The following is a 26,916-nucleotide window of genomic DNA, read 5'->3' as shown; positions in this document are numbered from 1 at the left end:
GTCTGACACTCACAGTTTTTCCCAGTTTTTCTATTAACGTTTCGTTTCAGCGCCAGGTTTTCTAATTCGGCCCTCTTGATGTTTTATTGGAGTGAAGCGACGGCGAGTCACGAAATCCAGATTCCCGAGCAAAAAAGTACAATGAAACAGCACCGGTTTCTCACATCAGTCATGTACGGTGTAATAGGACTGGTGTTTGTCGAGGAAACCGAACGATGACGCCGATTTCCCCACAGACACGCTCAGGCCTGGGTGAACTGAGTTAAACGTCTCAGTCGTGGCCTTTCGCCACAAGGCTAAGTCAAATTCATGAGCTTGGCTTGTACCTTTCGATCTCTTATCTGCTGTCGGGGCACAAAGGGGCATCCTTGTGTGGTCTGACGGCTCCTCAGAGGTGGAAGGTTGAGCCGAGTGATGGCTCATTATGTTTCTGTGTGTGCTGTTGTGGTGGCGGAGCAAGAGTCAACTCCCCCAAGGGGAAACGGAGGCGTTACTGCCAAACTGGCCGTGATGGTGTCATTAGACTGATGGCGTCTGTCTTCGTACGACCAGCCGGGCGCAGCTAAACTGCTCAGTTAGCCTCTGGCCCTCATTTTCTTCCCAAAGTGGACAGGGCTAAGGATTATCCTTGGCCTCGGTTTGATGCCACGACGGCAAAATACATCATGTGAGCTCGCGTACAGACTTGGCTTTTGAGACTTTAAAACTTGCAGATGCTCCTTGCTGGACATGATCAGCTGAGATGTGTGATGGGCAGTGCATCTGAACCTGTCCTGAGAGTTCCTGACGCTCATCTGGTCCTGGCAGTTGCACTTGGTGGTTTGATCATTTGGACTATTAGTGGCAGAAAACAGGCCAAACCCCCCCCGATGTCCAACCACCTGGATGTGTAATGTGGGGCAGCCAGGACACCTAACGAATGAGAAAGTCAGTGAAACAAGCGAAGTTACAATAAAGTTAATTTCTGCTCCATTTCCTGCAACAAAATTGCTTCTTCACATTGACATGATGGCTCAATATTGCTCTGACTAAAAATGAAAGAATAGACATGTTTTTTTTTGTTTTGTTTTGCGTATCAGTGTAGTCAAATAGCAAGCTGAAACAACTGTCAGCAAACTGCCTTGACTAAAGCATAAAATACGAAGAAACGCCACTAAACAAAACATCCTCAACACGCTTTCAGAGTGAGCGAGCAGAGAAAGTGATTTACTTGATCTTAAGTCTCAAGTCTATCATATGATGCTGATTACAACACAGATATACAGCAAAGAGAACAGCAGAACTTAATCGCATCATTCCCAAACCAATGTTTTTACCAATATATTTAACTTCAGGATCACAAAGTAATTAAATCACGAGAATCGACAATGAGTCACGATTGTCACTTTTGTAATCTGTCTTCGGTTTATTCATCCAAATATGTCTAACCCTCACCAACAACCACTCACTGTTGCATATGTATGTGAAACACTTGTGATACTTCAGCTCCATCCCCCACATGTACCGCACAGATATTACACAAGTGTTGTATAAGCTCCATATACTGCGCCGGCGAAACGCCGGAATTAAGTCCAGGTAGCTTTCTACACGTGTCTCTGTGTGCCCACGATAAACGCACTGTTGTCATGATAATGACGGCTCGCTAATCTGCGCGAGTGCCGCCTTCAGCTCCGATCAGAGGCCGCGATGAGACGTGAGCCCTGTTTGATTTGGCGCCCGTCGTCGGCCCGCGATACGAGCGACTGTGCGGGATTACGCGGAGTGAGAGAGTAATTGGCCCTGGATAAACAGCAATTGTGCTGAAATCCCATCCGTCTCCATCTCCGCAGAAAGCCGCGCATTCTTTTCCAACCAGATCACACACACACACACACACACACACACACACACACACACACACACACACACACACACACACACACACACACACACACACACACACACGCACACACAAGCAGCACATGTTGTGCGGTTCTGACACCTGTTGACAAGGTCGGTAAATTCTTGCGGCCGCGGCGCCAAGTTCTTCAAACCATCCATAACCAAACTTCATCAGAGATCATCGCGTACAGACGTTTGATTGTTCCTGAAGTGTGCACTCCGCTGTAGACGGAGGGGGGGGGGGGGTTGGGGGGGGACGCCGCCGCCTCCGCTGAGCTGTGGGATGCGTGCCTTTCCTGCAATATGCACACCCACCAGGAGCGCTTCCTTCTCTGTGCCTGATAGATGGCCCTTGAACATAAATAGATTGGAATAGCATAGCTTCAAGTAGGCCCTTGAAAGCAAATGATCGCAGACCTACATCAGACGCGTTGCTGCTCTGGGTGTCCAATCACAGCGAGCAGCAGCTCCGTCGGTAACCGGCAATCCGTCTTCCGCCTCGCCGTGTTATCCGGGTCGGATCCCGGCTGACATCGGAGGAAAGGCAGGGGACGCCCAGAGACAGACCGCCACTGATACAGTCACGCACAAAACCACTTAATATGCATGTGTTTTGGATTGTGGGAGGAAACTCAGGGGAAGAAAAGAGAGAGCGAGATCTGGGACCTGGATTTCTTAAGTAACATTAAGTTTCCTTAAAACTTGGGTTTTTGATATCTGATATGTGGATTGTTTCCAACTCATTTAACTGAATGTCAACGGCTTCTTTATCAGATGTACAATCTAATATAATTCCTCCATCCTCAGGTTGTAACTCTCAGTTTTGCTCGAGATCATCCCACAGGCTGCAATTTAAATTGCAAGTGGTAAGATGAAGGTTATAGATTACAGTAAGAGTTAATTGGGTAGCAGCCTTCAGAGAGGGCGTATTAGCTTCACACTGAAGGCCAGTGTGGAGGAGCACGCCTTCACGTTACATATGTAAGGTAAAGTTATCACATCCCTGTCGGCTGTGTGGAGGAAGGACTCCGGTCAGAACTCTTGTATTTCACAAGGTTCAAGTATTTCTAATAAAGCGTCCGGCGCAAATCTATTGGTTTGAATGTGAACGTGTTGTGAGAGCAACATGGCATAAACACCTCCAATACTAATATATATTGGGAAGATGACCTACCCAGTGGTGTACTGGCCTGCCAGCATATCGTGACAAATCCCAGTGGGCCGAGGCGGTCATTGGTTATTTTAACTATATTTTTACTATATTTGAATTGTATATCCACCATGACTGTAGTATTAACACTAGAATATTTGCTTATCAGTCCAAAGTTGAGTGTCGACTTTAAATATGAAAATGGCAACAGGCTCCATGATTCTGGTCATGAGTCGTTAGATTACATTCTCGTGTGACTCAAGATGCAACAGGGCATCTCTAAAACTCATTAGGAGTGGAAGCAACAGTCTTTTCTGACGACGAGCTGCAATCTTTCCGTGGACACATTTTTCACCTCCTCTCTGTAACGCACTGAATAAAAGCCGTACGACGAGGGAGCCCGCATCGCGCCGGCGTGAGAATCGCGCCCGGGTTTCACCTGCAGACGAACTTTGCCGCGTCGCTAACGTGACAGCTCTCTGAGAAAGGCATTTGGAGGTTGCTGCTCCGCACGGCGCTTATCAGCGCCCGGGCTGTTGTCGCTGCAGAGCCGCTGCAGCGGCGACCGGGGCAGGATGTGTGGCTGAGATAGTGCAGCGCTCGTTACGAGAGCCTGGGGACAGCACTGGAGGAGATAGCACTTACGAATCTCACGACGCTCTCACACGCGCCGCCAGGACGGTTTTTAGCCTCAGAGAAAAATCAGACATATTTACAAGTGGGAGCTTTATTTACTCGGCTCTGATGGAGTCAGATACAATTAAAAAAAAAAAAAAAAAAAACTCTCATGTGTTCCCAACGTGTGCCGTTTGAATGTAACCGTGTGCTTCTGAAGAGATGCCCGAAGAGGTACAGAAACACATGTGCCTGTGCATATATAGGGACGATGAAAGTGTCAATACCAGCATGGACTTTCATCAGCATGGAAAATGAAGGAGCATGCTATTTCCTATTTGTGAGAAGAAAAAAAAAAAAAAAGCCCTGTTGCATTTACTCTCACACTTCCTCTAAGTGGAGATAACATCTGGGATAAGAAAGCAGCAAAGAGCAGGAGGGAAAGGGAGGGGTGTGTGTGTGTGTGTGTGTGTGTGTGTGTGTGTGTGTGTGTGTGTGTGTGTGTGTGTGTGTGTGTGTGTGTGTGTGTGTGTGTGTGTGTGTGTGTGTGTGTGTGTGTGTTCGCTCTTCAAAGCTCAGTGTCGTGCGTGTTGGATCAGCCTTGGGGAGGTAAGTGAGGGAGATAAGCCTGTGACAGCTGCCAAACACCTCTGCGCTGCAGTGTGTGTGTGTGTGTGTGTGTGTGTGTGTGTGCCCCCCCGCCATTCAGAAGGACTGTTTCTGAATCCCCGCCACCTGCCAGCTCCGGTCCCTCACGGCAGGTGTGACTGAGTTTGTACGTGATTCAGACGGCTGATGAACGCCGAGCATATGCGGCGGACTTATCGCCCGCATCTCCCTGTAATAACATTAAGGCGGGCGAGATGATGGAGGGATTACTGAAATGTGAGGGATCCGTGAGGAACGTGCCCACGTGAATGACTGGTGCCTGATTGAGCCAAATGAAAAAGAAGAAATAACCCGAAGAGTAAAACTCAATTCGCACGGCGACGCGTAGAGGTGGAGGACACGTTGAACTGTGGCGCTTAAAGCTGAAAAGTAAAGTGGAAAAACAGGTGAGAAAGATTAGCTGATCATTTTAGCTCCATATCTCATCAGAAATGTGGAGGAAAAAAATGGACATGAAACATTTTTGATAACAATTTTTAATTTGAATGTGATGCCAGCAGCAGAACGCCGCCTTAGAGGGTCGGAGCAGCAGAGTGGAAACGTTGTGCATCTCGCAGCTGATTAATCAGCAAGTGACCTTTAATGTGATCAAAAGTCTCAGAAAGGCTAATATAATTTGTAAAAGTGAAATTACGAAAGGGGTCGCTCCGCTGTGAGGCTTCACTGAATAACTTGTGCATCATATTTAGGAAAAATACTCATTGAAATATTAAAAACAAAAACTTTTGATGAAGATTCTGTCAGAATTCTTGAGTTTAAATTGTTTAAAGTTTGAATTTACAACTAAATCTAGTTTCTAGAATCACAAGGTTCCACTATTAAGGCATGTGCAATGCTATGGAAGAGCATTTGTTTACGTGTCCGTTAAGATAAGCTGCCATCCAGACTTCATGTTTTATTAAATCAAAGGTATGACCGAACGAGAATCAAGCTCAGACCCTTTACATGATTGTTGCTCCACAGTCCGTATCGTTCAATGTGTCTGTGCGAAAGGAATACGAACAAAAGGGTCACTCGTGACAAGCGGCGACATTAAATCATGGTTTCTCAGAGAAAGCGGAAGAAAGTTTTTCCTGCATGACATCAGCAGAAGTTCAGGGGTGAGATTTACAAGCAGGTGGCCGGTTGAACCGGGACCCTTTCTGGAGGCGCCGTTATTCCCAAGCCGGACCGAAGCAGGCCGAGCTCAACCATCTGGTTCAATAACACGCCGCCACGTATCGACAGATTGTTCACAAGCACGTTCCTAGGACCTCAGTGCCACATTTGGATGTGTAACGCTGAACTAGAATCAATGTTAAATGTCCCTTTTTGAAAAAAAACTAATATTTTTTTGTCCTTTCTGCTTTCAGCGTGCCACTGTAACCTGCACGCCCGCCGCTGCCGCTTCAACATGGAGCTGTACAAGCTGTCCGGCCGGAGGAGCGGCGGGGTCTGCCTCAACTGCCGTCACAACACGGCGGGACGCCACTGCCACTACTGCAAGGAGGGCTACTACCGGGACATGACCAAGTCCATCTCTCACCGCAGGGCCTGCAAAGGTACGGGGATTCTCAGGATTTTCACTGCTTTCAATTCGCTGTGTGAGTCTTTGACTCGCCGTCCCGCGGACGTGTTTTCGGTTAAATTGACGTCGTGACCTGCTGCGATCTTCACTTCAAAATGGCCTCAAAATGTTCTGACCCTGCCTCCAGCTAGTCACATCACAGCCCCTTAAACTCATCCTTACTTTTCTCCTTCAGTGTAATTTCATTGCCTCACTGTTTATTTTAGATTTCTTTAAAAATATTTTATGACTTCGTAACAGTCGTGAGACGAAATTAAATAAATGATTCAGGGGCTTTGTCACCTCTCGTGTTTACATTACTAACTAACGTCCGTTAATTCAAGATTTTTTTGCGAATGGATTAATGTGACTGGCACCGTAAAGGGCTATTTACTAATATCTTTTGTAGTTTTCCATAGTTTTAAGTCTTTTATGTATTTGTTGCATTCATGTATGTGCATAGCACTATGGCCAGCTCTTTTTAAAGTCTTTTATTAATACAATTTGACTGAATTCTAATTTGATCTGAACTTTTATGCACAAAAGCACATGGTATCGTATGAGGTCAAAGATCTGGGGAGCTCACTTCACCCTGGTTGTTGACGAAATGTATAAAACGTAAACACAATGCACAGATTAGGAATTCCTGTGCACGTAATCGCCACATTATGTCTCTATGCCTAATGTACTTGATAAAAGAACGAGATGAACTTAGTGTTTAGTAATCTCATTCAAAAGGTTTGAAATTATCAACAACTCAACGAAATGCTTACTCATTATTTTCACTCGATGAATGTTTGTATGTTTTGGGGGGGGACTACAGTAATCCTGACACATTCTGATGTGAGGCCAGTAAACAGGCCACCTGCAGCGTGCAGTACAGCGACACACGTGGTGTTAGTTAAGAAAAGAAAACACGTATCCGGTAACAACCTGTATGGCTTGTAATGAACTACACCTCTTTACCAGCCCCAAAAACTCACTTTTTTTTTCCTGGTGCGCATACCTTCCTCAGGTGTGACAGCAAGCTCTTGCAGAATCCAAGAGAAAAAGCTCCCACCTGTCTCGGTGTCAGTGAACCGACCCGTGCAATTCCCAGACTCGTCCAGGTCCCCCGACGGGACAAAACATAACAAACAGAGCTGAGGTGTGAGCTGATCCGCCGAACGCTCGCAGTGGAAACATCTCGCCAATCATCCCTGTCTCCTGTTCGTGCTTGCATACACACGTGTGCAAGCAGCAAAAAAAAAAAAAAAAAAAAAGCTGGAGAAAACAACATGCACGCAGGTGTGAAGGTGTGAGCACATATGTGAGGTTTGAGAGCGAGCTGCCAGGGATTAATGTGCAGGGGAGACAAAAGCCCAGCGCCGTCTGTCTCAGCGCACCCCTGGGAGGAAAAGACAAACAAGCCGCTGTCACTCAGTCACTTTTTCTAAACACTCACAGGCAAAAAACATAATAAATATCCCGCTTGACAATGAAATGCCGGTGCGAGTACACGCAACCGCCGTACGAGTCTGGGAATCCTCGATCGGGACACGATGACGGATCCGCGTCTTGAAATCAGCTGCGTTCATTTCCTTTAACGCTCATGAAGAGCGACGGCAGTGGAATAGTTTGTGATTCAGCGCTACAGTTTTCTGATTCTTCTATCAAAGAGCAAATAAACTAGAAGACCAGATAAACTTTATTGTACCAAGTCAAATTTGACGCTTCAGAAAGTAAAAGAATTGTTGTTTACCTGTTTTTACAACAAAGCATCGAGATTTATATTACTTGATATTTATCAGTAATTGATTACAGCTACCTATTTTAACAATGGTGGAATTACTTTACAGCTTCTGCAATTTAAAATACGTACATACTCGGTAAAGTATTCGTGGATGAAGTATTGTTGTCAGCTCGGCTGTTTACATTATTTATTTCAGTTAAAGTTGGATCAGTGGGTTTCAGGACAACAGAGGGTGGAAACAGCAGATAATAACATTACTTTCTGTTGAATCTCTCAGATTTTGATGGGTTCCGCTTCAGGTAAACAAGAGTTTGGTGAAATAGTAACAAGGCTCCGGTCGGCTCAGCGAGCAGGACAGAGAGAGACAGCAGCTCTGTAACGGTTTTCAACTACAACAAATGATATAATCTCGTTGAAAAATTACTGTAATGTTACTCAGTCTTGCAGCAAAACTACCTTCAGTTGAAGTTTCAGTTGAGCGCGTTGTGAGACATAGTTTGTTTCCCTGTGAATGTGTACGTTTAATTTCCACAGTCCAACAGCAGTCAACTGTACATAGAAGTGAATGTGTTACGGTACTACGTAACACTTTATTATTTACGACACTGAGCATGTAACCAAGAAGCAATAAAGAAAAAACAAACCTGCTTTATTTATGAGGGGAAATAGTGAAAATATTCTAACTTTCCTCCATGTTTTACGCGTCATTGATGTGTAACAGGTGATTTATTTTTTTCAAAACAACTTCTTGAGTGGGGAAAATAAATGTTCATGTTAATTTTTTTTTTTTTAAGGGAAACACCTCGATTTGGGCGACGCCTCGGTGTTGTTGTTGTTTCCCTCCGCCAACCAATAAAGTTGCTTCTGGATGTTTTTTTGCTGGATGGTATTCCCTGCTGCCGTTATGCATTTCCACAGCAGCCCTCCACCACAAACTAATGACAAATGAGCAACTCGGGGCAGATGCTCATATTGCGGTCCCTCGCCACATTCACCGCTGCGCTGCTATTGGCTGCCGGGGGCGCCTCTCCTCCGGTGCCCCCGCTCCTCGGTTCACCGCCGACTCTTTAAACACAGAAACGGCAACGTTATATTTCCGAGTGCACGCCACAACACTCATAACCTCCTTTTAATGCTTCTTCAGCTGACGTGAACGGACCTGCGAGGTCGGCCTGAAGAGACGCTTTTACGCATCCGAGCGTCTGGGATTCTATTTATGACAGGCGGCGGGTTTGATAGGTCATCTGCACTTCGCCGAAAACACGAGAAATGCTTCTCTGCTGCATCGCGTTCATCGCGTTTTTCCCAAAGCAGCTGGATCGGTAACCCGAACGCTCCCCCCCACTCCCCGTGCCCCCCCGTGCCCCGGCTCGCCGCTCTGGGATCAAACCCAAACAGCCTGATTGCTACTTTTCTCCTCAGGTGACAAAAACGGGCCGACGTGACATCAGTTAAAAACCCACTGTATTTATTGTTGGAATCAGCCAACCATCCCACCCTGCTGTTGTTGGAGAGGAAATACAGCGCCGCGCCAGCGCAGCCCGGGAAGGAGGAAGTCTGCTTTCATACCCTCCCATTCGTTAACCCCCCCCCCCCCCCCCTTCCACCCCTCCTCTTCCTCCCTTCTTCCTCACTGCACGTCTCAACGATGTGTCTAATAGTAAAAATGAGGCTCTTCTGCTCCGTACAGCTCCAACATCTCCAGTGGCAGTGTGGAATGCCTCATGCTTTATTTCCCAGATTAACAACTTCACCCCTCATCAAGCGCAGTGTAAACACGGCTCTCCGAGAACCACACCCCACCCCGCACACCCCCACCCCTCCGCCATCTTTAACCGAGTCCACTGAGAAGCAGCCGGTCGGTCCACTGTACCACAAAGTGCCTCAGCAACCATTCCGCTCTGCGGGAGGAAATTCATTTACCTTCTCATTACTGGATTTATTTTTGGTTTCATGGCCGTGGAATTGTCAAGAATATGTGTAAGTAGTTGAGTCTGCTCAGCTGCAACTTGCACCGGAGGCCTGAAACGTATTTATCGCCTGTCGATCGCTCGTCCAGCTCAACCACAACTTTTGATGTCTGGTAGTTTGACAAACGTAAATCTTGTGTTTGATTGGATGCAATGTGCAATGATGTTGGAATAGTTTTGCATGAACTATATGGTAAAAGGTAAATGGGCTTATATAGTGCCTGACAGCTGCGTGAGCAGCCCCAATACCGCGTCACATTCACCCATTCACTCACACGTTCACACACCAGTGGAGGCTGCAGCCAATGTAAGGCGCTGCCACTCCGATGGGAGCGGTATGTTTGAGATAAATACTTAAAGGATAGGAAACTTATAGATGCGCCCGTTCCTTGTCTTGGTCAGTTACAGTCAACAGTGTCTGTTGCTGTTTGTATTTTGTCTGTGTTGAATTATGGCCAGAAATAAATCCTTCATCCTTCTTCGTTCATTTATTCAATACAAACACTTTAGTAGATGATGTTATTGTCTTTGTGCTTAATCATTTGTTAATTTCCAATTGTAATTTTCACATGAGCCCATTTTTGTTTCACGCGCGCGCGCGCGTGTGTGTGTGTGTGTGTGTGTGTGTGCGCCGTTTCCACGAGCAGTGTTTCAAAAACAAAAAAGTTGGGTGGATTTTTCCCTTTTTACTTATTAAGATATTGATTTCTTTTTGCGATATGTTGAAGTTGCCAGAAAGATCAATTTGCCGCATATCGAGCCGCCCGAATAGCTACTTGAGCACACGCTTTTTTTTTTTTGTTTTGTTTTTTTCATACAGACCGTGCAGATGAAAAACAGATAAATTAGATTTTCCAGAAAGTTTCATAAGCATCTCGTTGTGTTAGTAAAGCTCTATAAATTCCAACTAAAAGCAACTCCAGCGTCTATTGGACCACTTCAAGCACACTGCAAATGACTCCGCAGCTACATACAACACATGCAGCACTAATAGGGAGGCTGGGCTTCCACTTCAAACACTAGTTTTAATGGTAAAACTTTGGCAGAGTGTATACACACACACACACACACACACACACACACACACACACACACACACACACACACACACACACACACACACACACACACACACACACACACACACACACACACACACACTTCTCACATTTAACACACAATCCTCCCAACTAACAGCTCCAGCAGACTTTGAAGTGCGTGCCACCCGTCCATTAATGGGAAACATTATTCGGCCCGTATTTGTGAGCAGCTCTTTGCCAAGAGGCTTTACGTAGGAAACTCAATCTGACGAGTTCCAGCTCGTTCGATCGCGACAACGCGGCGGGCATCGGCACCGCTTCCTGGGACGCTCGCGGGCGTAACGCAGACCCTGCATAAATTTCGCGTGGCGGCGTGCACGGCGACGCAATTAATCAAGTTATTTACTCATGTGCGTGCCTTCCAGCGCCGGGCTGATGAAGAATCTCATGGTCGTAATGGGTGGAGGGAAGCGGTGTAATTTGATTGAGGTTTTATGCTGGTGCAAGGCCCAGTTCCCCATCTGCGATGGTCTGGAAGGAAAAACACAGCCTGCTCTAATATGAATGATTTCTCGCTAGCTTTTTTCAGTGCCGGGATTTGTTTTCTCATTGTATGGAATATGTAAAGCCCGGCCAGAGACGTGCCGTCGTCATTTGTAAGCCGATATTTGTTTTTCTGCGCCACTTGTGTGTTTTCATTGCCTTTAAATAACGACTTGTCATGCCGGTGCTGCTTCTGCCTCTCCACCTCCTCAGCGTGCGACTGCCACCCGGTCGGAGCGGCCGGGAAAACCTGCAACCAGACGACGGGCCAGTGTCCCTGCAAGGACGGCGTCACGGGGATCACCTGCAACCGCTGCGCCAAGGGCTACCAGCAGAGCCGCTCGCCCATCGCTCCCTGCATCAGTAAGGACGCCGCTTCTCAGAGGCAGTGACACGTTTAGTGTTTTAAAACGAGGAAACGGCACCGATCATGTAAAAAACATGATTTTACACATCGGATAAACAGAAAAACTGGGAATATTACAAAGACATTTGTAAATACTCCAAACAAATGTATTACTCAGTTACAAAAATCATGTCATTCTATTGATCCACTTGCCATATTTAAGATGTAAGCACACATTATCAACAACAATCCAACTTGTTGCCGGTTCATATGAATGTCCACGTATTTGGCATTCTTAATGTTTGTAGTGTATTGTGTGTCCGTTTCATTACAAAAACAAACAACAGCACCCACTAGTGGAAGTTCAAACTACTCAGTTTTCAGCATCTCTGCCATTCCCATGTAAAAACACATCGTTTTTCTAAACATTGCCGTGTAAAAATCAAGAGTCTCGTAATTGGGGCCACATAGATCTTGTGGTTAAGCATCTTTAAATCCTCGGATTAAAAGAAAAGGGTATATACTTATGTCCAAAGGCAATTCCGTTTTAGTGAATATTTGGAAATGTTGAATGAAAGGTAAGAAAAACCTGCGGCTGCCCTTCAATCCTCGGGTCACAGTGACGCCAGCCGCCGACGCTCTCGATCCTGACAACTGGTCGATATCTTTAACCGTCCCGTGATTTCTGGGAGAGGTTCCACTAATTCTGGAGTGTTTTCTCCACATAATGTTTTACTCCAAAGGCCACAGCGCATGTTTAATACAAAGCAGCAGCAATTTCAGCATGGAGAAGCCCTGAAAGGGACATCCTCGTTACATATGAATCCCTGGCTCGCACGCCTTTCTTGATTTATTTTTATACCCCTGTTCCATTATTTGGCTGTTTCCACCCTCCCGGGTCTGGATAAACAGATCGTTACAGCTCCGCTAATACGGCCTCGTTCGCCTTGAAATACCGTTAACGGCTCGTCCCACAATAAATCCCCAGAATGAGTCCGAGGGAACGACGGCTGATTTCTTTATTGGCTGTATCTGCTGCCGGCAGACTTCCAGGCCCTCGGCAATAAACGCCAGCGCCTCACAGAAGAAGAGACGGGTCGCTAGTAGCCGCTTTAGCTAGGAGCATGGAGTGGCGGGCTGGCACCGGCTGATAAGATAAGAGCGATGTTTGGATGGACGTGTGCAAACTAACAATCGCGGGCTGTGTAACTCGGGCTGCCACTCGCGATAACGTCATGTGTGGAAACTGGACGTTTCAGTCGGCGGACCACGAATCGGGGCGATAGGATTGGCCGGGATTAAACTTGCCCGAGCACCATTTGTTTAATTTGGTTTGGGAAGGTGACAAATGTGGTGTAAAAGTTGGAGGAATCTGCTAAAGTCAGGAGAACGTATTCGGTTTCCTGGATATTGTTTTTTTTTTTTTTTTTTTTACGGGAAATCCGCAGCCGCGATGCGCCGATTTCAGCACATCTGTGTGTCAGAATGAGCCGCGGCGCCGAGGGCTTCCCCGAAGCGCAGCGGTGAAATTCAGCCCCTCAGAAAAAGGGGAAATTGAGCAGCGATATTTCCTCGTAGATGTAACCCCCCCCCACGGGGTTTTATTCAGGATCCACTGCAACATGATAACAGTTGGAAATGCCAATTTCTTTCTTTCTGTGTCGCAGAAATCCCAGTCGCATCTCCAACAGCAACGTACAGCAGCTACGAGGAGCCGTCAGGTGAGTTCGACCTCTTATTTAGCTTTGAAATGAATATCTGTTTTATAGGAAGCGTCACAGGTACAGATCAGCACAGCCTGAAGACTTTTATTCTTTTATTATATAACCGTCATTAAAGGTGCTGTATGTAAGTCTTAAATATTCCCATTTTATGCTATAGGTGGCAGCACTGAGTCACTGTAATACTCAGTTTGTCTTCAGTGCTGAATTTTTAATTAAGTTTTTTTTAAATTTCCTGCAGTTTTATCAGTTAGACATTTATCCCCAAATTCCAGACTCTGTCGTTGTTTGCCATCCAATCTGCTATCTGAACTGAAGACAAATTCTTTTATTTATTTTAAGGTTTTGATTTAAAAACAATATATTTCACTAAATATTTCTAATTTAAAAAAAAGTTGGATTAAGTGTTTAATAGTAATGAATTATTTAAAATGTATTTTTTTAACCTCATTTTTTTGCACATAACTTGTATAGAATAAATGTATTTGGAAAAAGTTATGTAAATCAAATTTTTTAAGTGTTTCATTGCTGCGGGAGACAATAGATTGAAAAAAAAACCCATTTTGAAGGATTTACATATAAAACATTTACATTAACCATCTGTATGTTGGATATTAGACAGTTGAATAACTTTGAAGTTTCACGAGTGTGTTCAATGTATTTAATAACTACATTAGTGTTACATGTGAATAGCAACATTATGCTTTAGTGATAGGAAGTGATAATAAAGATTATAGTATAAAAATAAGGAATTCCGTTCTGTAAATACATGCATGGAAATTTGGGCTGTTGACAACAACCGATTCAAAATGAACAAAATAAAGTTTTAATGTGTTATACTTTTGAGAAGCAGATGTCTATAAAGTACTTGAGTGACTTTTTGTGAAGTTGCTTCTCAGATATGAGTTATTTCCTCTCTGACACACTTTGACTGATCCACATCGAAATGGACCAAACCATTGTGTGTGCAGGTGGGAGGGGAGTAAATCTCCTTTAAACAATAAACAAATAAATAAATAAACAAGAACTTCTCAGTATGAAAAACACAATTTCTCAGCTTGATTTTCCTCACATTATAATTGGAGGTTTTATTCTCTCTCAAGCAAATGAGATCAAAACCCCTTTGCCCCCCGTTAATTTCTCTCTATGGTTCTCAAAAGTCACAAAATGGAAAAGATAAATTTTTGCTTGTCAGTGAAGAAATTTGGAGTTTCTCTTCACCATTACAAAAAAAAACTTGTGGTTCAGTTTTATTTGGAACAATTAATGAAATATTGCTAAACTTAAAAAAAAAAAAATAAAAAAATCTGAAAACAATAGTTATTGAAAGATTTCAAAGAGCAGTATCCTCATTGGATATTCTTCTAAGTTCTCACTAAATGAGACTTCCTCCATGTGGCGGTGTGTTTCAAGCGCGTGTGTGTTTTTCCACCCGTCGCTGATGTAAACTCCAGATATTTTGCCAGTGCTCCCCGTGGCCCCTTCGCCCGTATTGCCGGCCGGCCCTGCAGCCTCCCGAAGGGTTTCACTCCTAATCTGATTACATGCTTCATTTGCACCAGTTTGTATTTCAATCAAGGCCGGCTGTGCCAGCGGGGAAGCCTTGCCTGACCTTATTGTTCATGCGCTCCGACAAGAGGCTCCAAGTCCAAATGGTGACATTTAGAGGAGAGGCTGCAGCCGCATTTACATCCTACGGTCATGTGCAATACTGACGATTTAAAAAAAAAAAAAAATTAAAAACAACAACAGAATAAATGTTTTTGTCATAAATATCCCAATAAACATTTGATGTTATATGAGAGAACTTGACATTGTGACTTGATCTATCCATTTAAAATCATTATTTTGATTGTTTTAATGTATTTTTCCTCCGAAAAAATAACATTCACATGTATTCTCCTATAGTTAGTGCACATAAAATCACTTTCTCCCCAGTGAGGTGGCTCCAAGTCTTCAAATTTAGGCTAAGTTTGACCAAGTAGGCCTTCATATACGCCAACAACTACAAAATATCAGATGCGGGAATAGAAAGAAAAAAGAAGTTCAAAACAAGAAGAAAGTTCAGTGCAGCAATCATTGGCTCTAATAGAAGGCAGCAGCAAAGATGATGTTTTTTTGGAAAAGCAGGGAATTTTCTGGAAACTTTGTCCAAATATTTGTTCCGTGAAAACTAACTGCAGCTCCTGCATGTTTAGCTCTGACTTCTGAGGACAGAAAGCAGATTTGATCCTCTGGATGGTTTATGGAGTTGAAGCGTGTGATGTCGCGTTGCCAAGCTCCGGAGAGATCTCCGGGGGCCTTCGGGAGTGGATGTTTGAGGACGACAATAAATCTCCAAATAATTTGAAATAAAACGTTCCACTCTGGGGAAAAATTACTGGCAATTAGAGCCGCGGATTTCAAACAACTGCTGATTTGTGCGGGACCGACTGCTGCAGAGAGGCTGGGGCGGGGAAACGTCCCGGGATGTTTTACTGGAGGATCCGCACGTCGGTTTCACGGCTGTTGTTGAAAGTGCAGAGCCACAGTTTGACCTTGAGTTACCGGCACTCGTCTTCAAAGAACCCGAAAACTCTGCCTATCGATCCCTGTAATTTGATAAATGAGTTTCAAAATTGTGCTATTTTTGAAGATGCTTTATTATGACATTCTCAACAGGTTTGTTTATTAGACGACCTCTTATTGCAAAGCAGGTCAAAAGTACCAGAAATAGAAAAAGCTAATGTGAGATCAAACCTTTTCCATCCTGCACCTCACTACAGAACGTACCTGTAATGTTCCTAGTACTTTTTCTCTCGTGAAATAGCTTAAATAACATCGAAGAACGAAGAAAAATGTCTCCCGCTGTCGAGCTCTAAAAATAATCTATCTGTAATTTGAAGATAAGAGCGCCGGCATACAAGCTAATTTACCTCAAGATCTTTATAGGTGTAATTTGTTTTATTATGGCCCTGCTACTAAAGCTGCCGTGTTAAGATTTAGTAGAGAGGCGTAATCAGTAAACAAGTAAATGTCACCTACGTTTGCTTCTCTATGCCTGTGGTCGGACTCCACACATCTTTTAGTGTTCAAATAATGTTTTTAAACCTCTTTATCACTGATACCTCACGAAGAGACACATTTGCACCTCTAAACAGGCATTAAAAACATTTAGAACCCAAAATAGTGACGAACACAGCAGATTTCTTTGTCTCACTTGACGACTTGACTGAAAAACTTTTGAAAAACAACAACAGAATAAATGTTTTTGCTTTTGTTTTTGCTCCAATACAAAGTGTATTTTTGATTTATTTAAATGTTTTTTTTTTTTTTTTACCAAGTGTCCCAGTTAGTTTGAATGGGCTGAGTCACCTCTGGTCATCGATCAGCGTCTGACGAGAGTGGCGCCACTGACTTCACCCAGCTTTGTTGCGAGCCGGCTGGCTTCCTGCTGCGGTGACTGTCGATTCAGCGCCCAGTTTGGACTCCTGTCAGGAACTCCAAACAGACACCACCCTCCAAATTAGCAGCAGTGTGGTCCCCCCCCCCACCCCCCACCGCCCCCTTTGGGGGACCCCCGCCGAATGAACGTGGCACCGCCGCGGAGACGCACAAAGGGGGCGTTTGTCCCCGCGGCGGGGGACGGAACCTTCATGACAGCCGCGGGTGTAATGGCCCGCCGCTAGCATCTCGCTCAGGGGCTAATGGGTAACGTCAGCTATCAAAGAGAGGTATGATAAAGGCCCCCGGGGACCAGCGGGAGATAAAGAGCCCCCCCCCCCCCCGCCCCCAGCCGGGCCCCCGCCCTCGGCACTTCATTTACATGGAAATCAGGCGTGCTCGATATGGACTCGTCAAATTCATTTACTTTGGGATTTCCTCTTTTCTTATTTCTTTTTTCCCGCCACCCCAGAAAGCAGCCAGGCATTCCAGCAGAAATGCTTTCTCTACATACATGAATTCGATCCTCGTCCCACGTCCCGAACCGTTCTTTTTTTTTTTTTTTCCCCTTCTCTCTCTCTCTCTCTCTCTCTCTCTCTCTCTCTCTCTCTCTCTCTCTCTCTCTCTCGCTCTCTTTTTTTGGAGAGGGAGGAGAGGGGCGTTTTTTTTCTTTCTCCATCATTACCCAGGCAACCTCATTCACACAGAGTATAATAGGGAAGAAAGGAGAAGACTGGACAGAGGGCTGGAAGAAATAATGAAGTTTGTCCATATTCAGGGAAGCTGAAAGGTCCCCTCTCTCTCTCAACTGCCCCCCCTCCTTTCTCTTCAGACTGCCCAGCCCAGTTTTCCCACCCCCCCCCTCCCTCACAAGGCTTATTGCTCTGGGAGAGGCAGAGTGGGAGGGAGGTGTGTGTGTGTGTGTGTGTGTGTGTGTGTGTGGGAGGGGGGTTACACTTGGAGATGGTCTGGTTCCAATTTGTGTCAGTCAGTGGAAAGTGGAGGGAACAAATGATTTCAATTTTCAGTTTGGCCTCTGGTAACACCACCCGCTTCCTCATTACAAAAGGTACCTGGCACCGGGACAGCGGTGCAGAGTGGCCTTCGATAAAGTCCTTCGGCGCACACACACACACACTCACACACACACACACACACACCACACACCCAGGGGTGTAAAATGAGGGATAGGGCAAAGACATTAATCACCAAGTCTGTGAGCTTCTACCCGCTCCTTCCTCTCAGAACATTTAACCTCTGCTGGCGTCATGTTCTCACCTCGTGGGGGTCCCCAACTAATTTTTGGCTAATTTCACCCCCCCAGTGACCTCTCTTTATGCAGGATGACCCCCCCCCCCCCCCCCCCCCCCCCCCCCCAGTAGCCCCCGCAGCTTGCACAATGCATGCCAGGACACTGACGAGGGAGCCGGGTAAAGTGGAAAACACTGTGGGGCGGATGGTGCGAGCGTGTTAACAGACACAGGAGCATCTGTCTCAGCTTTAATCTATTTCACAGTGGCACTTTGACGACGTCGCTTAAAAGGTCCCGCGGGGGCATGAGCGGGGTGACGCAAGGGGGGTGGGGGGGGGGGGGGGGGGGGGGGGGGTCAGACGGACAGTCCGTCCAGCTGGAGCTGCCGGAAGTTATCGAGTCACGTTCTTTTTTTTTTTTTTTTTTTAGGTCTCGTTTGGCGTATAACCTCTCTCTCCATCTCCTCTCATCCTCAGATTGCGAGTCTCACTGTAAAGCGTCCAAGGGGAAGATGAAGATCACCATGAAGAAGTACTGCAAAAAAGACTTCGGTGAGTGAGTCCGATGGTAATGTGTCTCCCGTCGCAGGTGTCAGCCAGCAGTCATGAGGTCATACGTCTCAATTAATCAGACACCCCCCCCCCAGTGTGGCTAATCCACATCCCGCGGCTCATCGTCGTGTTCCACCGACGTCTCATTCAAACCGCCGCAGGTCACGTCCGCCGATACAGATTAATCCCGAAAACACCTCGACCTTCTCTGCCGCGGGCCCCACTGCTCACTGAGCAGACATTTCCTCCGCTGAAAGTGGACGTTCTTATAAAATGCTCTCCCGAGTAGGTCGTTTTCAAGTGTGAGCCGGCAAAGCTGAGCTTTTCAAGATGTCTGTCCGTCGGCCAACTATCTGTCGCCGGTAATTGCTCATTGGATATGAGGATACAGCTGATCTGATCCCGTCATGTGGGTGTTTTCATTCACATATCTTCCTTTTCTCATCACTCAAGGCTCATTTTATGGTTTATTACCATTCCCATTCAGCATGGGACCTTGCGTAGTCTGTGCAATCGTATAACAGCAGAAATATCCATAAAGGAGATTTTTTTAAAACGGTGGAAAATACAATCCTGGCTAATAGTTCTCGACGCAGCTCTCATCCGAGCTCTGGAACCACGCGGCTGGAGAAAGTGCCAGGAGAAACAGGAGCGATACATCTGGTCTGATTCTGCCCCACGCCGGGGCAACGGGGCAAACCTGTCAGCTGAGTCATCTTTGTCTGCGCCGCTCAAGCCCCCGGGCCTGAAGTCAGCTGACCACACGTAACTGAGGTTTCCAGTCTCTTCTAGAGAGCTGAAGCTGGTTCATCGGATGCGATTAGCCTGAGGCGAGTGAATCTGTGCCGCTTGTGTCCCGGTTATCGTCATGGTGGTGGAGGAGCTGCTTCCTGGTAAAAGACGCGTGAAACAAATCTGTGAACAGAGAGAATTACATTTGTTCGGACTCGAGGTCTCACACTGACCTGCGTCGTTTCAGAATTGAATCTACTCCTCCCTTTATGTGCTCTTGGTCATCTAACTGGCTGCACAGATGTCAGACGAGCACAGATGTTATCAGGACAGGTTACTGATACCTGTCGAGTTAATTCAGCGTATTATCTCCCCTGCAGAGTATTTATAACCCGAGCGGTTCCGACGGTCCAGCTCAAAATGAACTGAGCTTTAAAAAGTGCGTTAATGTGAGAAGTAACTTAACTTTATACAACCACAAAGTGCTGAATTGTTCTTGCAGCCAAAGGGCGGGAAAAAAAGGTACAGAAATGCCTGCAAAAACACATCTTTAAAGTATCTGTTGAATTTATCGGCGATTTCCTGCAGGATGATGTCAGGTTGTGTGTCTCTGCCAGGAAAACTTGGGAGTTGCAGCAGGACGACGTCCTAAAGCGTGGAAGTGCATCCATTCATCCATGCAGGCATTTTCGAAACGTTTCATCCCATTTAGTGTTGCAGTGAAACAGATCCCACCTGGCCGTGGGTGAAGGCAGGGGACACCCCACAGATCATTTACAATCACCAGCTTGACCTCACATGCATTGATCTATGAGAGCAAACCAGAGTACCCAGAGACAAGCTATGGACGATATAGACGGCAATCTTAATAAAATAAAGCACATTGAGCCAGAAATGAAAGAAGCCCTGAATCTAAATTCCATCTTCAGGAGTGGCTCAGTCCTGTTTTCGGCCGAGGTGAGCTCAAGAGGGCCGTCCAGAGCAGATAACCGGCTGAGCAGAAGCAGATATGAGGCTTCATCAGCTCTCCGGGGCTCACTTCTTTTCCCCAGCAAGCAACTGTAGTCGTTGGACGAAAAAACAGTGTGAAAACCTTCACTGTTAGCATAGCATTAGGTTCAGCACCTTGTGTGTCACTCACATCCTGCTCATGCGCTTGTATAAGCAATCAGTGAAGAAAGTCAAGCGTTTGCACTGCAGAAGAGAAGAAGAACTCTTCATGCTCTTTTCCCTTCCACCTGCACACGGCAGCTTTTAACCGCAGGTGTTAAAATAACAGTCAAGTTTCTCCACCAGTCGACCTCCTCGAGCCTACGAAAGACAAACACGCTGCGGGATCGCAAACGCTCGGGGCCGGCCCGGTTCGCCCGAGGCGTTTGGCAAAAAATGAGAAGAAGAAAAAAAAAAAGAAAACTTTCTGGCATTTTTAGAGCAAATCCCAAAGAGATAAGAGAAGCCAAAACACACAGCAATCACACTATGCAGTCGGTGAATCCGGCGAGCACACGAGACGGCTGAGACACGTCCTGCAGCGCGGCGCCAGGTAGACAAATACGATATCGGCGAGTTTTTCCTGAAATCGCGCGTTCTGGTATCGCCGGAATACGGCAAACACAGCTGTTGTCTCACAGGCCAGCCGCTCGGTTGGAGAAGCAGGTCTGATGCTGCAGTGATTAACGACGCAGGGCCGTTATCTCTCCAACGAAAACCCGCAGCCACAGCGGGGGGGGGGGGGGGGGGGGGGGGGGGGGGGGGTTACATGGAGAAAACACAGCGAGGATAATCATTTGTTTTTGTCCATTTTTTAAAATTTTTTTATTTCACTCCGTACCTTTGCATTCATCCAGACTGCAAATGATCCGTTGCTCTCTCTGGATTTTACGCACGATTTACCGTCACTATGCGGTTTGCTATCAGTGGATCCACATCTGTAACCCACAAAGAAAGAAAAAAAAAACCCAGAAGAACATCAGTCTGAGTAATAAGCTTCAGTTCACTTTCAGATCATGATGTTTAAAAAACGATTTTAGAAACAGTCTGAGTAATAAAAAGTTTGAAATGTTTTGGGGTTTTTTTAACTATTAATTTTTGGGGGGCAAATTCTCAGTGTTTTCATCAATTTTCTGCATCAAATAATGAAAATTGCTAGAATTGCAGTTTTAGTGTTTTGTGTATCGATGACGACACACTAAACATTTCTCCCACATAATGTAGCAAACTCAACAAAACAAACCCAAAACTACAGAAACCAATCAAAATATAAAGAAATAGAGTCATTTAGAGTCACAAACAAAGGAAATACAAAGTAAATTGTTCATTTTTGTGTAAAATTAATTTGTGTCGCATTTAAAGATTTGCAATCTGGGGAGAAAATAACCAAGATTTTAATCATCCAAGCATCAAATTACTGCTAAACCTTCAGACAGAACAAAAAACTTATATTTTTTTTCTTTTTTGAGTCACTTGTCATGTTTTATAGAGACAGAAATCAACAAACCGATCTTTTTTATCTGCAGAAATGACATGATATGAGCTACGAGGCACATTTAATTCAACCTAATTCGATTTACATTCACTTATATAGAGACAATAATATCATATGATGTTACATCATTTCGATGTAACGTTGCTCATTAAATGTTCATTTCCTAATACTCTTTCAGCTCTCCATACATTGAATGTGGGACAGCTTGGTTAAGTTTAAAGATCAGAGTAAAACTTGTGCAGGAAAAATACTTTTAGATATATCGGCAAGGTTGAAATTACCCCAAATGTATTTTTAGTCCCTCCTTCCTGCTGGGCGGACAGTCATTTAGCCCATATGCTGCGTGAGCAAGCCAAATGCAGCTATTATTCATATTTCCATTGACTTGAATCTGAATCATCAAAGCTCAGACAGCCTGTGCAGCAATAAATCGAAGGGGGGTGGTTGAGGGGGGGGGGGGGGGGGGGGGGGGGGGGGGGGCGTTTCCTCTATGAAGTCCCTCTAAACTCTGTGGAAGCAGATGATTCCATCTGAGACGTCGCTGCTTCGCGAGCGTTTCCTTCACCGCCGTCTAATTCATTTCTCAGGCCTGTCGCTTCAGCTTTTCGTGGGGGCTTCAGAGTCTCTACTCTGCCCCCCCCCCCCTCCATGTGTGGAGTGGTGCTGCCGGCCCCCGGGGGTCACGGGAAGGGGCCTTCTGTTTAAACACAGTTGGTGCGCTCCGCCGGCTCCGAGCATTCCTCGGGGTGCAAACAGGTGGTAAATTAAGCGGACGGTGACGGATTGCCACCCCGGAGAGAAAGAAATATGTTTTGTTTATTCAATTTTTGTTTTTCATCGCCGCCGTCGCTACGGAGACGGCCCGACACAGAGGGATTATATTCTCGCTTGACACCCTCCTCGGCACACACGTTACCCTCCCTCCCCGCCGCCACACCGAGGACAATGAATCAAAGCGCCGCGTGTTTACCGACGCCCCGGGATGGTGCTCAAAGGCAGGGCGACACCACCCCCCCCACCCCCACCCCTCCCCCCCGGCCTCGCTCGGCCACCTCTCTCCTCTCTGCACTCACCCGAGGGTAACAGGTCCCCCCTGATCATTCACTCAGCTGATAACCGGAGGGGACAGGGGCCCCTGCACGCTAATTAAACAGTCGCTAATTTCATTAGCCTTCGCCTGTTGGTGGCAGGCAGTGTCAAGCTCCAACACCCCCCCCCCCCACATGAAGATATATCCAGTGGGTCATTTTGGCTGTGTGTGTGTGTCGGGGGGGGGGGGCATTGTGTGAGGGCAGGATCATCTCACACTTCCTCTCACCAAACACTGCGAGCTCTTGCTTGACCCGGCGCTCCCACTCTCCCTCCGCTGTCTATTTAGCTCAACCCCCGACTGGCAGAAGGTGTGTGTGTGTGTGTGTGTGTGTGTGTGTGTGGGGGGGGGGATTTGTGTGTGTTTAAATACACCACATAGACTGAAAACACACTTGAGAGAGAAAGAAAGAGCCGGGCAGACACCGGCAGGGAGACTGAGCCCGGGTCCGTCGTCACTGAGACTCCTCAGGCGGCTGGGGGGGGGGGGGGGCTGGGGGGGAGGAGGAGGAAGAGCGCTATCATCCGCTGGATTCTCACGCTGTGGATTTGGATGGAGCTCTGGGAGCAGAACCCGGACAGCTCATGAGGTCGGAAACACATCCCGGTTCCCCTCCAACTCCCCCCCCCCCACCCCCCACCCTCCCCCCCACCCCCCCACCCCCACCTCCACTGTGGCGTTGAAGACAAATAGTGGACCCTCCTTCCCTCCTCCTCCTCACACACCCTTTATGTGTCGGGATGAAGGAGAAGGGCCGCAATGAATGGCAGGGCTGTGAGAGCTCGCCCTACTCAGCCCAACAAACCCCCTTTCTTCTGAAATTGTGTGCAATTTGCTCACACCATGCATTGACACACATACTCAAACACCCCCCCCACTCCCCCGGTTCTCCTCGCTCTCCCGGGGCTGGGATGGCGGAACGACTGATGAACGCCGCAAGTGATCATGTTAAGCCACAAGGGCAAAGGAGAGCCTAACGTCACTCTGGAATAATCAAACCAGGAGAACCAGCTTCAATATGCTTGTTACCCGCGAGCGCTCAATCATAAACAACAAAACATCCTAAACGAGTAAACAAAAAACCAAAAAAACTCGTTTATGATGTTTTGACTTCAAAGAAGAAGGAAAATACAACTAAAAAAGGTACAGAACAAACAGGGTCACACTATGCTCACCCTTCTGAGCAGATTTTTTTTATACATAAATGACATGTAAGGATGTTAATTTTGGCATGAAAAGAAAGAAACCCTGTTCTTCTTGGTTCTTCTTGTGGTGTCCACTTTAAACCCTTTTAGAAACCAAACCATGGACATTTGACACCCTGATCAGGTGAAGTCCGTAACTGTGCAAGACTGGGGAGAACATTTTAGTTTCAAAACCGCGAAAGTGTTGACTGAAGAGGAGCTGATGCAGCAGAATGGCCACGTTAAAACTACGCATGCGGCTGTCGTCCCTTTGATTTTTTTTCCCCCAGAAGTTGACATTGCAGACATTGTTCTCATCGTCTGATCTAACTAGATTAGACCGCCTCTCTGTTTTAAATGTACCTTCTGCACACACTTAAAAGGTAACAGCACATTCCTGACTGCCCCCCCCCTCCTAAAAAAAAAAAGAGAAATCCCCAGCGGGATCAAGCACTTCACTCGGAGTACGGATTAGCTGTGATGCTGCTGAGCTGCAATCACAGTGATGAAGTAATAGCTGCTTAACTGCACAGGGAGTCTGTGGGGGGGGGGGCTTCATTTCCTGGTGTGAAAAAAAAAAACACAAACTGCCACAAGTGGCGTCACAATAGTTACCAGGTTCAGACCGGTTTAGCCCCGAGGACCAGATTCCTGCTGAGCTCTGACGGAATGATCGCAAAAGCATTTGTTTCAGAGCAGATTTCTCCACCTCTAAGTACATTTTCATGCATCCTTTAAGTCATGTTTTATTAAAAAGCTTTTGAAAGATGATATTGGAGAATGACTGCTGGAGTTTCAAGTAAGCCTCTTTATTTCTGCAGAAAGGCAAGTTCAGTCAACTAAATGGACGGTTATGGGCCGCCAACAAATGTTCTTCAATGCATTTTATTTTATATTTTATTTTATTTTATTTTATTTTATTTTATTTTGTTTTATTTTATTTTATTTTATTTTATTTTATTTTATTTTATTTTATTTTATTTTATTTTATTTTATTTTATTTTATTTTATTTTTTACTTTATTTGACTTTACGTTACGTTATTTTATTTTATTTATTTATTTATTTTCATGAGGATAAATGCAGATGGAGATCAGTAGAACCTTGGTAATACAACTCTATGTTTCCCATAAATGTTTAATTTAAAATACTGGCTGGGAACTTGTCTCCTTCATGCCTGAAAGCAATCTGAAGTTTCTTCCAATAGGGTTAAATACATAAAAAAAACTGTCATTAAGACTGCTGATTGTGTTTAAAAGTGCAAAAAAAACAAAAACAAGAAGCGTCTGAAAAGGTTGCTGGACTTTTCTGCTGACGTGACCTGTAGAGGCGTGAGTGGACTGAAGCCTGCTGGGCGTCCTGGTTTCCTTCATGTTCATTCACTTTCTGCTCTCCTCTTCCTCTTCCTCTTCCTCCTCCTCCGACCAGCTGTCCAGGCCCACGTTCTCAAGGGGGACAAGGCGGGCGAGTGGTGGAAGTTCACCGTCAACATCATCTCCGTCTACAAGCAGGGCGAGCACCGCATCCGCCGCGGCGACCAGCTGCTGTGGGTGCGAGCCAAGGACGTGGCCTGCAAGTGTCCCAAGATCAAGCCCGGCAGGAAGTACCTGCTCCTGGGCACGGACGACGACTCCCCCGGGCAGAGCGGCGTCGTGGCCGACAAGGGAAGCCTCCTGATCCCCTGGAAGGACCTGTGGGGCCGCCGGCTCAGGAAGTTCCAGCAGCGAGACAAGAGGGGAAAGTGCTAGGATGGAGGGAGAGGTGGAGGGGAGAGAGAGGGGGGAAGGGGAAGGGGGGGGGGGGGGTGAAGTGACTCCTCCGTGAAAAAAGGATGGATGGTTAAAACAAAACAAACTGGAAGAATTAAAGATAGAGAGACACAGGTGAAAAGTAGGAAAGAGGGAATGACTGAGTGCTGCTGCTCTAAGCTGGAGCGAAGAGTTTAGTGTTTGTTTTTGTTTTTTAGGAACTTTTTTGTGAAGGAGCTCATTCTACCGGTTTTTTGTTTTTTTTCCGTCTCTGTTTGTTTTGTTGTTGTTGTTGTTGTTGTTGTTGTTGTTGTTGTCTACTTGCAGAGTTTGCACCTAATGTTACAGCTCAGTCTCAGTCCAACTATCTCACCCATTCTGATGTTTATAAAAGTCACGCGTCCACTTGTTTTTAAAAAAATGCATCTTTCATCTCCAGCCCCTTTGTGTTTCACGAGTATTTACTCGCTGTGAAAAGCGCCGACTCGTTGAACCAAGAGTTTTCCGCCCGGGGACTCGGCTTGCGTACAACGGGTTGCTCTTTGCGACCTGCCAAACTTTGGAGAGCCTTTTCATGAAATCCGTTCACACCTGTGGTCTCAGAGTGCCATTTTTTTTTTCTTCTTCTTCTTCTTCTTCTTTTCTTGTTGTTGAGCTCGCCGCTCATCTGTGGGAGTTACCTCGTGTCGTTGGGAGCAAAACACCATTCGGATCCTCTCCCGGTTCCGTATGACCACGTTTTTATCTCCGCTTCTTGAAACGTCACCAGTATGTCGTGGTCGTGACCTCTGCAATGTAAAGTAACCATATGTGCATATATAGACCTTTCTTTTTTCTTTTTTTTTGCCGTGGCATAGACGAGGCGTAGAGTAGACTTGTCAACCATGCACTTATTGTTTTTTTGGTTTTTTTTGAGGGGTGGGGGGGCTGGTCAGACGTTAGAGAACATATAAGATATGTTCACACATTTGTTAGAGCGTGCACCCCCGTCAAGTGAGACTGAAAATGATTGATGTGATTATGAAATACCACTCGCTTTTATCAGCTGAGGCCGTTTGATGTGAGAGAACACGTGTTAATTCATAAGATTCAACAAAGAGCGGCAACAATGACTGGTGTGTGTGTGTGTGTGTGCGTGTGTGCGTGTGTGCGTGTGTGTACATGAGAGGCGTTCAGGAGCGTTTTAAAGAAAACCAGCGCACGCGACTCATTATGACACGTGGACAGCTGAAATCTAAG

General features: G+C 45.9%; 1 protein-coding gene across 1 annotated transcript in view; it reads left to right on the top strand.

Moving 5' to 3' along the window:
• ntn1b (netrin 1b) overlaps positions 1–25,677 on the top strand; it is a gene marked incomplete at both ends in the record, with an annotated part of 43,820 nt that extends 18,143 nt beyond the window's left edge. Inside the window, 5 exons of the mRNA XM_080512099.1 lie at positions 5,668–5,856; positions 11,360–11,509; positions 13,160–13,213; positions 18,365–18,439; positions 25,358–25,677. Coding sequence (XP_080368225.1) covers positions 5,668–5,856; positions 11,360–11,509; positions 13,160–13,213; positions 18,365–18,439; positions 25,358–25,677 — 788 coding nt within the window. The remainder of the gene's footprint in view (positions 1–5,667; positions 5,857–11,359; positions 11,510–13,159; positions 13,214–18,364; positions 18,440–25,357) is intronic.
• Positions 25,678–26,916: the final 1,239 nt, after the last annotated feature.

This window comes from Blennius ocellaris (assembly GCF_963422515.1).
Source record: "Blennius ocellaris genome assembly, chromosome: 16".
Taxonomy (NCBI): domain Eukaryota; kingdom Metazoa; phylum Chordata; class Actinopteri; order Blenniiformes; family Blenniidae; genus Blennius; species Blennius ocellaris.
Note: the sequence above shows the minus strand (reverse complement) of the source record. Positions and strands in the feature narration are given on the sequence as shown.